The sequence below is a fragment of the Pungitius pungitius genome, chromosome 9 (assembly GCF_949316345.1).
Source record: "Pungitius pungitius chromosome 9, fPunPun2.1, whole genome shotgun sequence".
Classification (NCBI taxonomy): Eukaryota; Metazoa; Chordata; class Actinopteri; order Perciformes; family Gasterosteidae; genus Pungitius; species Pungitius pungitius.
The window spans coordinates 19,516,883-19,533,125 of NC_084908.1; the positions used below are offsets into that span (position 1 = coordinate 19,516,883).

The 16,243-nt window shown below is 50.9% G+C and overlaps 2 protein-coding genes across 7 annotated transcripts; one reads left to right on the forward strand and one right to left on the reverse strand.

Annotated features, from left to right (window-relative positions):
* Positions 1 to 443: 443 nt before the first annotated feature.
* LOC134132694 (SERTA domain-containing protein 2-like) lies at positions 444 to 7,873 on the forward strand. Of its 2 annotated transcripts, XM_062564268.1 has the most exons (3): positions 444 to 662; positions 3,058 to 3,229; positions 5,114 to 7,873. In XM_062564268.1, exons 2-3 carry the CDS (start codon positions 3,132 to 3,134, stop codon positions 6,099 to 6,101), a joined length of 1,086 nt encoding a protein of 361 aa, XP_062420252.1. In that variant the 5' UTR covers positions 444 to 662; positions 3,058 to 3,131; the 3' UTR covers positions 6,102 to 7,873. The 2 variants fall into 2 exon arrangements, with proteins under 2 accessions (XP_062420252.1, XP_062420253.1); XM_062564269.1 differs by lacking the exon at positions 3,058 to 3,229.
* Positions 7,874 to 8,191: 318 nt separating this feature from the next.
* Positions 8,192 to 16,176, reverse strand: aftpha (aftiphilin a). Of its 5 annotated transcripts, none has more exons than XM_037471907.2 (10): positions 15,820 to 16,176; positions 12,320 to 14,038; positions 11,620 to 11,816; positions 11,412 to 11,541; positions 11,278 to 11,334; positions 11,062 to 11,184; positions 10,894 to 10,954; positions 10,365 to 10,448; positions 9,851 to 9,974; positions 8,192 to 9,752 (listed from the first exon to the last, which is right to left on the reverse strand). In XM_037471907.2, exons 2-10 carry the CDS (start codon positions 14,006 to 14,008, stop codon positions 9,611 to 9,613), a joined length of 2,607 nt encoding a protein of 868 aa, XP_037327804.2. In that variant the 5' UTR covers positions 14,009 to 14,038; positions 15,820 to 16,176; the 3' UTR covers positions 8,192 to 9,610. The 5 variants fall into 5 exon arrangements, with proteins under 5 accessions (XP_037327804.2, XP_037327803.2, XP_062420243.1 ...); XM_037471906.2 differs by having other exon boundaries at positions 10,894 to 10,957; positions 15,820 to 16,174; XM_062564259.1 differs by lacking the exon at positions 15,820 to 16,176 and adding an exon at positions 14,230 to 15,734 and having other exon boundaries at positions 10,894 to 10,957.
* Between the last annotated feature and the right edge of the window lie 67 nt (positions 16,177 to 16,243).

Genomic DNA, 16,243 nt, shown 5'->3' on the forward strand with positions numbered 1-16,243 from the left:
TTCATATCACACTTTCCTATTGTATTTATTCATTTTGTATTTGTATTGCTACAGGAATATCCCTTAGGTTTACCAATGCATTACAGATATATTATTGTTTATTAACAGTGAATAGTCTTTCAAATGCAATATACTTATCCATATCCATTTGTATTTGCGCTCCAATGAAGACCATCGGATACAGTCGACAGCTCTGGAGGAAAGTTTTATTTGATCCTGTTTGGTCAAAATATTTCTTATTGGCATAAAACTAAAATAACTGAAGAAAAAAACGCAATGCCGGACACCGGTTTTATTTTGAAGTTCATCCCAGGAAGTAGTTTGAACAGCAGCTCATGCCGGTTCTCTGTGACATATCTCCTCCTCCTCCTCCTCCTCCTGCTCCTCCTCCTCCTGCCGCTCCGCCGCTTCACTTCGCCATTGTGCGCGGAGCTCAATGGGTGTTGAGTTCGAGGCTGCCGCGGGGGTTGGGAGGCGGAGGGGGGGGGAGGACGACGACGAGTAACACTCACACAACCCAACAAACGGACTAACGGCTGCCTTTATCCTCCATCTTCTCCTTCTTCTTCCTCCTCCTGACCGTCTTGCCGCTTCCCGCTCCCGGCCTCACCGACGACACCCGATGCCGCAGAGGAGACCGTGGACGGGACTAGCTACATGTGGTGAGTGACACGCCGGCACCGACCGGGGGACACCGAACACCTTTTCACGCTCGGTAACTTCTCCGCGGGCCCCCTCCCCCCGGAGGAACCGGGGGGAGGGGGGGGGGGAGGCGGCAGGAGCAGCCCGGCGGGTCCCGGGGCGAGCGCGAGCGGCTTTAGTGACGTTACGTCAACTCGTGAGAGGGGAGCGAAGAGCCGGCGGACAGGAGGGTCGCCGCGGCCGGGCGAGGGAGCCCGGTTGGCGGGCGCAGGTGGCGCGGAGCAGCAGCCGGAGGGTCCGGAGGGTCCCGCGGGGTCCCGGAGAGCAGCTGCCGCTCTGACAGCTTTAGTGATTAATACCCGCCGCAGGGAGCGCGCCCTGAACGGAGCTGTTACGTGACAATGTCTGAGGTTGGATGGAGAACTTTAAATGATGTCTTTTTAATGTTCCCATTTCCGTGGCTCGCTTCTGGAAATCAACATGTAGTTTATAGTCCTCTTATTGTACTTAATTACACGTAGATGCACTTCGTCATTAACTAAACATACCTGTCCTGCTCAAGTGATTCATGTTTTTAAGTTTTTATAAGAGCCAGACTGATACTTCTAACATTTCCGTTTCACTTTCACTTTTTTGGTGTCTGTAATAACTGGACAATTAATTAATGAATTAGATTATGATCAATAACAGCCTTAAATTACTTTCTCTATTATCCATCAATATGTTGTGGCCCCCTTTTAAATAGCAGTACGTGTTGTCTATAAAATAAGGATTTTATCCGGCCTGCAGTCGATTTAAAATCTCAAAGTTATTACTATACTATCTAAAAGTTATAGGTTATAGTGAGCGGAGGGTTTAAAGGGCCGACAATCGGCGCTCTGCCGCGCGTGACGTAACACTCCGACGTTGGACTCTCCGCCGCTGACGTGCCGCGCTGAGCAGGTGTGATGAAATAACCTGCTTTCTTCATCTGGGTGGGGGGTAGGAGGGGGGGGGGGGGTGTACGGTAAGTACGGTAAAAACCAAACCTAAACCACACGAAGAGCGTCTGGAGGGCCGTGATCTATGACCTACAGCCGAGGCTCGTGGGAGGCTCCTCAGCTCATCCTGCAGGTGCTCGGTCATTGACCCCAAAAAGTCAGAGTTGCACACTCTCAGACTTTGACTCTCAGACTTTGACCCGCCGCCGGGGCGTCTGACTGCCACACGGCTACGGAAACGCGACCCCGGGTCGGCCTCCTGCGCGGCGGCTCTGTGGCTGATTCCACACTCGCCTGTTTAATATTTAATCGCAGCTCTTCTCTCCCGGCGGCGGGTTCCTTTTAGATGAAATCCTCTCGCTTTGCTCTTTCTTAAACGCACCTCCAGCTCCGTCCCACCCCCGTAAAACGAAACAAAAAAACAGGGCAGTTTTCCTGTAAGCTTCGCTATACGTATGTTCTCTGAAACGAGTCATTGGTGACAAAGGGAAAGGCCGAAAGATCAAAGACGCATCACGTGGTTTCCCCCTTTGAGTGACAGCTGCTGTGCGCAGTGAACGTTATGACTCACACACACACACACACGCACACAGAGGTGTGTGTGTGTGTGTCCTGCAGCGAGGCGTCTCTGGCAGGACTCACAGCGGATGTGATTCTGCGAAGTCCACCTTAAGATCATCAGCTGAGAGATGAAGAAACAAAACAAAGTGAAGAAAAGAAGCCGAAGACTTGAACAGAACGTCTTTGTTTTTTTGGGAAGTGCAGCAGATGAAAAGTGTCTCTTTAAAAGGCGTCCGTCAGCAGCGGAGATGTGCTCCTACATGTCAGGCTCAACGCGTGGGCAGACACACACACACACACACACACAGTCAGGTACTGAACCTTCTTCCCTTTTCCTCAAACCATACAAGTAAAAACATGAAAAGGTGTTTTTCCTCTCATGTTTTAGTATCTGGGGACACAGAGAATGGCGTTCTAATGCATTTACTGCAGGAGCCGTGCACCAGGTGGGCGCAGTGGGCGGGGTCCGCAGGGGGGGGTCAAGGCCTGGAGTTTGGCGTTTCGGCCGTCGCCATCTTGCTTTTGGACGCGGCGTCTCTGAGAGTCACAGGGACGATGTCTTTCTGTGACGTCCCACCTGCAGAGTCCACCCGGCGCTGGTTTGGTCACGTGACCCGAGCTCGCGGGTTTATTCAGACGGGGTTCATCGTGTTTATTCAATTATTAATGGCCGTGTTAATGGTGTCAATCTTGGAGTAATTGATTAAACAACTTAAGGTGATCAGCGTGAACATGAGTGAATTAGCATAACTGTTTGAAGTCATTTGTTGATTAATAACTTTCTGATTCCACAAACTGAACATCTTTGCAGAGTGAACTGAAAATCTTTATGGGCAATAAAGCATTTGATGACAGAACTTTGGTTTCTCCAAAGGACGCTGAAAGGAAGCGAGTTGACTTGATGAGTTTCGCGCGTACTTCAGGCCGAGGTCTCCTTGTGATGAGGTCATGTGGTCACATGGGTTCTCACCGAGGTCTCAGTCCGTCCTCCGAGAGCCGAGCGGCCGTAACGCAACACCACATTTAATGGTTTACTCAATGGAAAGGTATGCTGCTACGCACGCACACACACACACGCACACACACACACACACACACACACACACACACACACACACACACACACACACACACACAGGCACGTCAGATCTCCCACACAAAGAGCCGTCGTTCTTTTCCCACAACTGCAGCGTTTCTGAAACTATTTTTGGATTTCTACCTCATCACACAGACAGCTGGCAGAGGGGGAGTAAAGAGGGAGGGAGGGACGGGGGGGGGGTAAAGAGGGAGGGGGGGGGGAGTGGGACATATTTGAACTTCAGCCAGCTGATCCGAAGTCAGCCACAAGAAACCGTTTTTGATTGGTGAGGATTCGCAGTGTGTTCACTGGAGCCTTCAGAAGTCAAGTATCAGACGTGGGGGAGGAAGCATGTCTCTCTCTCTCTCTCTCTCTCTCTCTCTCTCTCTCTCTCTCTGTCTGTTCCTGTGTCTCTCGCCCTGTCACCGCCTCTCCTCGTCCTCTCGGGGTGTCGGAGCAGATGGCCCCTCTGAGGGGCCCCGCATGGGTTTAAAGTAGGAGAAGGAGGAGGAGGAGGAGGGAGAGCTGATGAATAATCATATGTAAGGAGGGGGCGTGTGTGTGTGTGTGTGTGTGTGTGTGTGTGTGTGCTGTTTAATTCAGTCTCTGTCAGCACTTTCTGACGCCTTTTGGCCGAGTGATCGAGGTCACGGGTTCAAATCCAGCAGATCCCCAGCACAACAGCTGCCGCCACCAGCACTATGATACTGTTATTCTGCTGCATAGTTCAGAAGGAAAGGAGCGACTGATGTGTACGACGACCTTTTTGAAAAGCTGCAGCACTGGTGGTTTGTTGAGGGACAAAGTTTTGTTGCAGAGAGTCTGAGTCGTGACCTCGACATTTACATAAAGGTCATGACTCAGATATTTCATGTTTTAGGCTGATTAGTCACTAGTTTAGAAAAAACCCCAGAAACAACAGCAGCGTGGGGATCTTCAGCTCGTGTGTGTGTGTGTGTGTGTGTGTGTGTGTGTGTGAGTGTGAGTGTGTGTGAGTGTGTGTGTGTGTGTGTGTGTGTGTGTGTGTGTCGTCAGGATGGAAGTCGCCTGTTTCCTGTGTTTTGTTCAGGGAGTCAGAAGGTGATCAGCTGACTACGGCTCACATGGGAGCAGGTCAGCTGACACACACACACACACACACACACACAGATACACACACACACGGATACAGAGACACACCCACAAACACACTTCTTAAGACACTTCTTCTTGGAAAAATGTGACTTTTCTCATGTAATTCCGTTTGTATCGGGAGGATTTTACTGCAGTCTGAGCACTTTTAGTTTAAGGTTTTAAATGAAGGAATTTACCTGCTTGATCTTACGTGATCTTCAGGTGATCTCCACCCTTCTCCGTCATATCTTTTATTCCCTGTTTTGTTCTGGTTTTGCTCCATACAACATTCCAGCGGTTTGGTTCTATCAAAACATTTACATCTGTGGAGGCCCATCTTTCAAGTGACGGAATACGAAAACGCCCCAAACCGCAGATCAAGAACTCACTCCTTCCTCACTCCTTCCTCACTCCTTCCTCACTCCTTCCTGACTCCTTCCTGACTCCTTCCTCACTCCTTCCTCACTCCTTCCTGACTCCTTCCTCACTCCTTCCTCACTCCTTCCTGACTCTTTCCTCACTCCTTCCTCACTCCTTCCTGACTCCTTCCTCACTCCTTCCTCACTCCTTCCTCACTCCTTTCTCACTCGCTGACTTGGTCGATCATTGTCTCTGGCGAATGGACCTCCGTCCTCAGGGCGGCGCCGTGTCTGCCAGCGAGTGGACGTTGGTTTCAGAGGCGCAGAGTGAACCTTCGTGTTCCAAATGTCTCCCTCTGACGGCGTTCCTCTCTCCTCAGATCCATGTTGGGCCTCGGGGTGAAGCGCAGGCGGGACGAGGATGACGACGCCCCGGAGGAAGCGCGGCGTCCCGCGCCGGCCGGCGCCATGTCCCACGCGTCCTTCACGCTGCAGCGGCAGACCGTCCTCAACGTGTCCCTCGTGAAGCTGTACGGCCCCCGGAGGGGCGGCGGCCTCGGCCTGCGGCGCCGCGTCCTCATCAACAACGTCGTCCGCCGCATCCACGACGACTTCAGGCAGGAGGGGGGCGTCGGCGCCCTCTTCTTCTCGGCCGCGCCGCCAGCCGCCGCGTCCTCCGCCGCCGCCGCCGTCTGCGAGGACGAAGGCTACCGACAGGCTCCGCCTCCCCCCGCCTCCTTCAGCATCCTGTCGTCGCCGCTCACGGCGCTGGACTCCTGCCTGACTCCCGCCTCGCTGCTGGAGGAGGACCTGCCCATGTTCTTCACCCTGCCGCCGCCGCCCTCCCCCACCGCCACCCAGCACCGCCCCAACCACTCCCCGAGGCCGCCGCCCTCGCCGTCGCCCAAAGACAGCTTCTCCTCGGCGCTGGAGGAGATCGAGGAGCTCTGCCCCTCCTCCTCCTCCTCCTCCGGCCCGCCGTCTCCACCTCTTGCCCAGTTTGATGTGGTCGTGAAGGAGGAGGAGCGCGGCTTCCAGGAGGTGGAGAGCAGGTTGGAGAAGCCTCTCCCTCCTCCTCCTCCTCCTCCTCCTCCTCCTCCTCCCTCCCCGGGCTCCTTCCTGACGGACTTCGCTCTGGACGACGTCCTCTTCACAGACATTGACACGTCCATGTACGACCTCGGGCCCTGCCCGCCTCCGCCGGGCACGCCGCCGTCCAAGATGGCTCCCGGCGGGATGGCGGACGACCTGGTGCGGTCCATGTCGATGTCGGGTTACGGGGGGGCGGGGGGCGGCGCCCAGAGCCCGCCTTTTAAAATGGACCTGGCCGAGCTGGACCACATCATGGAGGTGCTGGTGGGCAGCTGAGAGGAACTTTTTATGACTTTTCTTCATTCATGTACAGTTTCACAGCTTCACTCACTGGAGGATCCAAGGTGGGAGGGGGGTGAGGAGAGGGGGGGGGAGTGCTGGCTCACAGCGTTTACAGCGTTTAGCAGCTTTACCACTGAGTGAACGTATTAGAAGCTTTGGTGACCTCTGGTGACCTCTGGTGACTTGTGGCGTGAAGCAGCGTCCTTTTTTTTTCTTTTTTATTTTAACCGCCGTCCGAGAAATTGTAAGAAAGGAGACGAGTCGTTTCTGCATGTCTCTGAGAATGAAAACGTCTCCTCAGCGTTCGTGAAAACAAACCGATCCTGTGCCTTTTTTTTAAAAAAACCTCGATCTACTCGTCTAGTTCAATAACCTTCAATTCTTCATTTAAAACCATTTCAACACGCAGCTCATCCGGCGAAATAGATTCCAGTGTGAAAGTCTTTTTAAAAAGCAACAAACGCGTCAATGGAAGCTTCTTTCTTTCTTTAGTTGGATTTGAAAAGATGTCAAAAACAATTTGTAGCTTTTAGAAGCACGAAGAGGAGAAAATCTCATTGGTTGAGTTCATTTCTGAGCTAAACTAGCAGGTCAACAATCTGCCAATGAATATTAAAACAAACCTTTAGTAGATAGATACTAATAACGTTAGACATTTCGACATAGAGCTAAAAAAAATGCAAATTTGCCTTCAGTCTAACGTGTTTTTGGTCACATTCGACTCAACCAAAGCAGCAGCTCCTGCTTTAAGCCCTGAAGCTGTGAGGTTTATTTATTATCTCTCGGCTGTGTGAGTATTTATTGTGACTCCTGACACTAATATTTAGTTTGTACACAACATCTATTCTTTAAAAGGATAAATCCAAACAAAAGCCGACTTCTCAATGGACTCAAGAGGCAGTTTTGGTGGAGAATCTCCCCTCAAATGTACCGTCATTTAATAAATGATTTGGTTTTTAATTTTTTTTAATACTATGTAAAATATACTTTAGGATTTGAGCAGAGTTATATGTGAATGAACACTGGGCCTTATTTTCTTTCGGAATGTTTTGTTTGTCGTAGACGGATCAATCGGGTCCTGATGTGTGAGGATTAAAGCTGAATCCAGATGTGAGTCTTTTTAAAAACACCTGTGTCTCCACCTGCTGGACAGATGATGTAACAGCAGGTTGTCACCAGTAGGACCTGGTATGTAACCAGTATGGTTGTTTTTATACATGATATTGTTTTTATTCTACATCTATTCTACAAGTATTCATAGTCTCTTTTTTACTAATTCAACCCATTGTTGTTATTTTTGTTTTTTTAGGATCTTCCTGCAGCTGTTTCACGCCACTAATTACAAAGTGTTTAAACTATTTTTATTGAGCCTCGACCTGCTGTGAATCACAATGTAATAAAGACGGTGACTTGCAGATGGATAAAAGGTTTATTACTATTTGTATCATGAGCATCCAAAATACCTTTTTACTGTCAAATCAGACGATTACACTCAAACTAAATTCTTGTTCTTTCTCTCCAGAATGAAAGGAAATGTTGATTCTCATCACACCAAATGTTATTTTTGTCCTAATTATTTCTGTCGGTTTGAAGCACTTCTGTGGCTAAAGGAGCTTTTTATGTTTTTGACTGGACATTAACAGAAGGGGAGGAGTTAGAGGTCACATGACTCTGTGCCTTGTCCTATGCAATATGACATTTCCCTTCTGAGAATTATCTATGAATGTTAGTAATTTTATTTTCTACATTAAATGAGGATTCTCCTATTTGTCTCGTCAGTCCTTTATTTATCTTTGTTTCTGGTTCATCAAATAATTTAAATTAATCTTTTTGCTTCATATTTTCAAAATATGAAAATGAAATATCTTAATAGTAGTGAATTTTTGTCCTTTTAATTCTAATTTTAAACAAAGGGTGATAAAAACAAATTTGCAATAGAATACAGGTTATAGAATAATAGAATAAAGGTTTTCAGCACCACTCTGCAGCTGCCACACAGCTCCCTTAAAAACCTTTATTTTATAGGTTTATTTATTCAGGGGATGAAAACGTTCCCTCATTGCAAAAGAAACAGAAACAAGCAGAGAAGATAACTATTTTAATTTCTTGTGTACACTAAAAGTAAAATTTACACACTTAGTCTCAAAAGAACCCGGGCATGCACGATAACCTTTTGACAGGCTCTTCAAGTGATTCAGTTTTTTTCCATAGGAACTTTCCCGTACATTTTACAGTCCATAGTTGTCACTGTACAGTCTAAAGCCACAGTGAACTATGATTACATCCATTTCATCTTTACAATGTGCAAAATCCTCCTGGGAGACGGGCCGACAGTAGTATGAGGAAACAGAGCAAAGCAAACAAGAAGGCCCTTCATGTCACACACACACACACACACACACACACACACACACACACACACACACACACACACACACACACACACACACACACACACACACACACACACACACACACACACACACACACACACACACACACACACACACACACACACACACACACACACACACACACACACACACACACACACACACACACACACACACACACACACACACACACACACACACACACACACACACACACACACACGAAATTGGTCCCTTGATTCCCTTCTGATGAGTCGACCTTCACTGCAGAAAGTCTCAGTGGTTTAAACCAAAAAACAACAACAACAACAAAAAAACACTTGTTTTCACACCTCAAAAAAGAAAAGAGGAAAAAAAGGACACAAACGAGGAAGACAAATAAAAACAAAGACAACCTGCATCCCAGAGACGGTAGCAGTGAGGGGGGGGGCTTAAGTTAAGTTTAAAAAAGACGCGTTAAATTACCGAAAAGAAAAGACCGAGCGGTTAAAGAAAAGAGTAAAATCAAAAGATGAAAACTGAGGCCTTCAAACGAGACGAGGGGACAGAAACATTCAGCTGGATTTTGCAGGCAGTGTGGTTTCAAGTCGATAAATATATATTTATATATAGAGAGAGAGATTTCATAGATGTTTATAAGTGTATTAATTTAAGCTTTACATGTATTCCACTTCATTTTTGATTCAAAGAGCTTCAGCTAGTGTTTCCTTCACACCACAGAGACGCAAAAACCATCCGAAGAATCATTCGGAATTAAAAACAGAACAAAAATAAAGGAATATAAACATTTAATCCCTGATTATGTACACGATGATTCTTCTAGATACGAGCGGCTCACGCGTCTACACCTTCCACTATAAATTATCCACTCTATAAATTAATTAATCTCCTTTTTCCCCGTTAGATGTGCAGGTCGTCGGCTCAGCTCTCCGCGCCGTTTCCTGTAAATGCTTCACTTATATAAAAAGAAAAAGAGCAAATAAATAAAACTAAATTAAAAAAAAAATAGTATAGAGAGGGGGAGAACTAAAATGCAACAAGAAGAAAAAAAAACTTAAGATGGACCCAGTCGGCGGGAGGGGCCAGTGGGCGGGGCCAGTGGGCGGGGCTTCAGTCCGCAGTGGCCTGGCAGCTGAGCGGCGTCAGCGTGGCGGGGAACATCAGCACCTTGGCCTGCATGAAGGAGAGGTCGGGCAGACGCGCGATCACTTTGGCCGCCTCCTCGCTCAGGTTCTCCTCTTTCCTCGGCTTCCTGTCAAACAGGAAGTAGAAAACCACTTAATAGCCACTATCATCCGAGGTCCGATGGTCAATAAGCCACGCACGTGTTCCCCCGCTTTGACCTCTGACCTGGTGGAGGTGCTGGTCTTCTCCATGGTGGACATGAGGCGGGCAAAGGCGTCCGCCACGCGGCTGCCCGAGCCGCCGGAGTCCATCTTGGCCGTGGTCAGCTCGTAGAGCTCCGGGTCGACTCCTGGGACCGGGAGACGAGGAAAGAGGCGTCAGAACTAAAGAACTCAGGAGAGCAGCTAACAAAATGAAAAAGGCTCTTATTTTGAAGTTCGTTACACTCATCTCATCACTCCGCCTTTTTTATTGTCTTTCTTTCGTTTCTTTTTTAAATGTAAAGTGCTTTTTGAGAAGCTTTTAAAGCGCCATAAATTTTTATTAAAAAAAAAAAAAAAAAGGCACTATTTGTAATTCTTCTGTTACGACATTTATTGTAACCCCCCCCGAAACTCAAATTCCTCGCATGTGAAAACCTGCTCGTCAATAAACTCCAAATTCCAAAGTTGTGAGCGCGACTCCTCCCACGCGAAAGGGGAGGAGTCGGGAAGGAGCGCGCCGAGCCGAGGAGGCTGACCTGGGATGGAGGGCGAGCTGCTGGAGCCTGAATCCTCCACCGGACCAAAGAAATCCAGGTTTAACAGAGACGAGCCTCCGCTCGCTGCTCGGCGAGGTTAAAGAGACACGAGGGAGGGCGAGAGAGAGGGAGAGGGCGAGAGAGGGCGAGAGAGGGCGAGAGAGGGCGAGAGAGAGAGGAAACCAGAAAACATGCAGCAGGGTCAGTGATCAGAATCCCCTAAACGTCAGACTGGCTTTAAAAGGAAAGATCCACAGAGTTTGACTTCATGTTATTTTATGCTGCTTCGCTTCTTCAGATGAATCTCGTCTGTTTACTGTGGATTTTTACTTTAAAGAAAGTTGTTGTTGTTTTATAAGCATCTACAATCTAGAATCCAACAATGTGCGAGAAACAACAACAACAACAACAACTGAAGAGTCGACAGACTTCAAGGAAACGGGCAGAGCGGTTAGCAAAGTGGGAGGATATTAAGAGGACAGCAGACGCGGCGTAAGGAGAGGGGGGGTGGAGGGGGGGGGGGACATACCGTCCAGGGGGTTGGTAAGGCCACTGCTGCTCCAGTCAAACTGGACGGGGGGGAGCGCCTCCTGCTGGGGGGGACACAGACAGACAGTCAAACAGTCAGTTCATACGGCACACTGAGGCTCTTCAGTGGGCGCTCTGTGGGGGGCGGGGGGGGGGGGGGCTCTCTCACCTGGACTGCGTCCGAGAGACAGGAGCTGGTCTCGGGGGCCACTGGAGGCGCCTGGGCTATAGAGGCGATCATCTCCGCTGCGGAGACGGGCTTCACGGGCTCTTTGGTTGGTTCCAGCATCCCCTGAAAACACAAACATCAAAAGGAATAAGAGGAAACGCGGGCGCCACGGCAACAAGCGCATGAGGCGGCGGCGGCGGGGGGGGGGCCACTCACCAGGCTGGCGGCGTACATGGGCACGATGACCGGCTGCTTCTTCTGCCCCGTGAACAGCTGCACGCGTTAAAAGCAGCAGGTTAGAACAGTAAAAAAAGAGACCGTTTGAAGAACGCTGACGGCGGGACGCTCACAATGTTGCGGGTGTCGATGCCGAGGCAGCAGAGCAGCGCTTTGTTGCAGTAGGAGCCCCCCCACTGGTATCGGAGGCCGACGGCCTCGTGGACGTCCTGGAGCTGCATCCACACGCCGCGCCGCGCGGACCTGAGAGACGCGGGAGACGATTCAAGAGACTCTAAACGCAGCCGACCCGTTTCCAATAGAACACGCAGAGCAACTCACCGGTTGCCTGGCAACGTCTCCTCCTCCTCCTCCTCCTCCTCCTGCTGCTGCTCCTCCTCGGCCCCCGGCTGAGGTTTGTCCTGCGGCGGCCCCAGCAGGATCCTCAGGGACGCCACCTCGTCCTCCACAGGCGGGGGGGCGGCGGTCCGGGGGAAGCTGCCCTGGAACAGCTTCTCCAGGCGGCTCGACAGCGTCGCCTGCAGGAAACAGACGTTCAAGCTGTTCTTTCCCCTCTCAGGTCGCTTTGACAGGGTCGGATTTATTGCTTTTCTTTAATCTGGGATATAAACATATAAAAAGGTCTCCTGCTCACCTTTAAAGTATAGAAAAGAATAGAAATGTTGCTATGGTCAAAGAGTTTAAAAAAAAAAAAAAGTTTAACAAATTAAAGCTTGGGTAAAAAAAAAGAAAACGTCCCATAACAGGGAGGAAGAGATGGTGAGTTCGATGGGACTCCTACAGCCCACCTCCCCGCTACACTGGTTCTACTGGGAAACCCCCCCCATGGGAGACGGGAGGTTTCAGTGCAACTGTTGTTGAAATATGAACAAACACAAGAAAATGATTTAAACACTTTCTCTAAAGAAGAACCGTCCTCGTTTAGCAGGAAGCAGAACTTCATGTAGAATAAATAACAGTCAGAGGTTAAACGATCCCATCTAATCGCTCCCAGTCTGACCAGTTTATTTCCAGTTCTTACCGGGTGTCGGCCCGTCCTGCTGGTTTCCTCGCTGACTGCTTGAAGTTCACTCTCATGCCACTCCTCTTCCTCCTCTTCTTCCTCCTCCCCCCCCTCCACTCTCCTCTCAGCAGGAGGAGCGACGCTCTGGTCCTCGCTGAACGCAGCCCAGGACTCCTCCTCCTCCTCCTCCTGCTGCTGCTCCTCCACCTGCGGATGCTGCTGCTCCCCGAAGGCGCTCCACCCTGCGCCCGCCTCCCCGTCTGCGCCGTCAGCCGCCGAGTTGAAATTCCCAAAACTGTCGCTAGCGGGGAAGTCAGCGAACTCGGCGCCGCCCTCTGCATCCTTTACGCTGGCGTGAAATTTGGGCGAGTTGAAGTCGCCGAAGTCGTCTTCATCGTTTGTGGTTTCCTGAGCAGCGGCGTCGGGGCTGTTCGACCCGCAGCGCACCGCCGGCCGGCCGAAGTCCAAAGGCTGGTCGAAGCCCTGACCGCCGAACGAGTCCCCGAAGTCCCCAAAGTCGTCCTCCTCCCCCCCCTCCCCCTCCTCCCCCTCCTCCTGGCTGTGGTCGGCCGGTGTGGCGCTCTCGCCCTGGAGGGGCGGAGACGGAACGGAGCCCGTCGTGCTCATGTCGCCAAACTCCTCCAGAGCGTCCGTCGACAGCGGCCGGCCCAGCGACGTCTCCGTTTCGGTCTCCGTCTCGTTGCCAGAGCACTTCCCGTCAGACTCTCCCGCCTCGCAGTCCGGCGAGAGGTCGCCCTCGGGGTCGTCCCCGTCCGGAGGGGGCGGCCTGGGAGTGCAAACCGGCTCCGAGGCAGCGTCCCCTCGTGGGGACCCGGCATCCGCGGGAGAAACCCGGCCCTCGTCCTCAGGGCCCCGGTCCTCGTCCTCAGGGCCCCGGCCCTCGTCCTCAGGGCCCCGGCCCTCGTCCTCAGGGCCCCGGTCCGTGTTGCACGAGCCGCCGGGGGCCTCGGCGTGATCAGATAAGGAATCACAGCCGGAGGAGTTGGCTCCAGTTCTGTGTGCGTCTTTGACATTGTCCCTGACATTGTCCCTGACATTGTCCTCTGACGCCTGCTCTGTGTCGCAGTGCTCGTCGCGGCGGGCCGGATTGTCCGAGTCCTCGCCGGCCCCCGGGCTGAGGTGTCCCTCGGCGTTGGAAAAAGCAGCAAAGTCAGCAAAGTCGTCCTCTGGGACGATGCCCGTGTCCTCGGTGGACATTCCTTTTGTGTGCGAGGGGACAGAATTGTGCAAGGGGGGGCTTCCCTGGACATCGGAGGTCGCAAACCCGTTAGTTAGCACCTCCGTGCCGCCGCCGTTGCAGTCGGCGGACTCGCCGCCGCTCGCCGTGACGCCCCCCGGCAACCCAGAGGGGACCTTCTTCATCTCAGTTCGTCCCGGGGGGACGCCGCCGCCCAGGCGGCCCGCCGGCACAACGCCATTAGCCTTGGACAGGTCGTCGCGGGGGCCGTTGGAGGAGCCGTGGCTGAACCGTGCCCCCCCTCTGGCGTGGAGGATCTCGGGCGGGGAGGTGGCGCTCAGAGCTCGGGACTGGTTGAAAGTGGTCGGGGTGTCGAACTCTGTGAAGCTGACGCTGTTCGGGACGCTGGAGAAGGTGCCGAAGTCCCCGAACTCGTTGTCGTCCTCGTCCGCGCCGTCCTCCATGGGGGGCGGGGAGGACGAGTACATGCGGATCACATCCGGCTCCATGCTTCTCTCACGAATCCGCCCCGGCTACACCTGAGACACCGTCACAAACAAGTCACAGATAATCAGCAATCGGATTACTGAGCTACAAGTGGGCTGATTGGAGGCAAATTGACGGTAATAAAGTGTCAATGAAAAACCGAGGTGACACTAAACAATCAATGTCAACATAAACCATGCTTCAGGTCTGCATCTTCTGACTCTACTCCAGAATGATTACTGACCATTAGATGTTTCACATTCTCTACTCAAGTCTTTCTTGCACGTTTTTGGAGGCCAAAACGGCTCCTGATCCAGATCAGAGACTGTTTCCATGTACTAAACTGTTGTGAATGTCTTCCTGGGTGTGCTCCTAAAAGCCTTATCTCTGTTTATGTGTTGACAGTAGTTTCATATCATTAGAATCACAAAAAAACTCGTCAAGCCTTCAGAAAAACAACCACAGTGTCACATGGGAGTATTTGTTTAACCAGCAACATGAACTAGCCTTTTGGAATCAGTGACCTATTTCCTTAAACAATGCACGGTACGTTCAAATCCTCTGCGAGCCATCGCTGAAGAAAAAACTGAAAGGTCTTAAAGGGAAGCTGCATAAGAAGTAATTAGGAAATCACAACCGAAAAGTTGCAGGCATGAAATCGCGAGAGAGACCCAGCTGGAAATGAGGGAAATGAGGAACCTCTCAGAGAGCTGGAACCTGTGGGCGGCTACGTGTACTTCCTCTGTCGGCCTTATCTCCCTGAATACCTGGATGTTTACACCCAGGCTGCTGGTTGGGCTGCAGACATGCAGGGCCAGAAAGACCAGTCACCCAACCAAACAACTAAAGGTGGTTTGCCCTGCCACGTTCCTCCTTCAAAAAGCTGGAGTTGCTTGTATTTAACTGTTCGGTAATCCCGTATCCAGCCTCTTCACAGCTTCCCCGCATACGGTTTAAACGAAGGTTAAGATAAAGTGACGTAAGACTGCATTGGAGAATTCACAAAGTTACCCAAAGAGACCCGTAAAGTAGAACAAAATAGCTGCGTCTATAAGTTAGTGTATTGGAAAACGCAGCGTGTCAACTTCTCTATGAAGACGAGTTGTCACCTTCGTGACAAGGTTAGCGTCCTGTTCATTAATCGACACACTAAATAGCACTCGGCACTTCCGGCGCTCTCTTGAGTTGAGCCAAAGTTTCACACATTTTCCTCACTTGGTTGACGTTTTAGACGAAGCTAACGAAGCCAATTCAGTAGGCACCTAGCTAGCTTAGCCGGCTAACAGACGCTCGGATGCCAGCCTTAGCACAGTGGAAACCAGACATCCCAGTGAAGTTATCAGGCCAGATCTAAAAGAAAAACGACCAGACTCCGGTTCGTTTGACAGGAAGCTAACAGCTACGTTAGCTTCGACTAGACGGAATGCGATTTAACTACGAGGCCGATACACTTCGCGGTGATAGGGTGTAACGGCAGGGTAGCTTAGCTTAGCTTAGCTTGCCTGAGTAGAATAGCCAAGCTAATTAATGAGCGACGTTACCAGTTGACGTCCAATTGGTGTAATGACACGTCAACGGGTGGTTTGTATTTCTATTACTGAACGACCGCCGCAGGTGTGCGAAGGCTCGCGAAGGCAACCGCGTCACACAAGTTCCAAGCAAAGCGAAGTCCACCACTTGGGCTAACTACGCAGCTAGCTAACAGCTAACAGCCAACGACAACAACAGGCAACAGAGCGTCCGGCTAGCTTTAGCTTTAGCCGATCTCCATCATCCGTCCCGGGCGTTTGGCAGCAGGTGTCCTAGATCCCCAAAAGAAAGCAGGTGAGCTCACCGCGAGATGCTGTCCGCTGACGTCCATGACTCAGTCAAAGAGAGCCCCGTCCACGCGTGGTCGGATTGATCCGTTCGGACGGCGGCGGGGCGCTGAGAGTGAAAACTGAAGGTTGAGTCAGCCGGCTGCTGCTGCTGCTGCTGCCCTGCCTCGATGTCCCCCAGCATGCACCGCGGTGACAGGTGGGCTCTCCGCTGGGCTGTTCGGTTCCTCTAAACCTTCCGCGTTTAACAGGTAACGTCGTCTTCAGTCGCGAAGTACATTCACATGTGCATTTATTACATATGTACCCGGGTACTTCTACACTATTACAACCAAGAGTTAAATAGTATTTAACTCTTTATTGCACTACATCTGTCTGACAGCTTTATTTACTTTGACAAAATGTAAACCTCCCCTTCCTGCTTAATAATCAAAATCACTT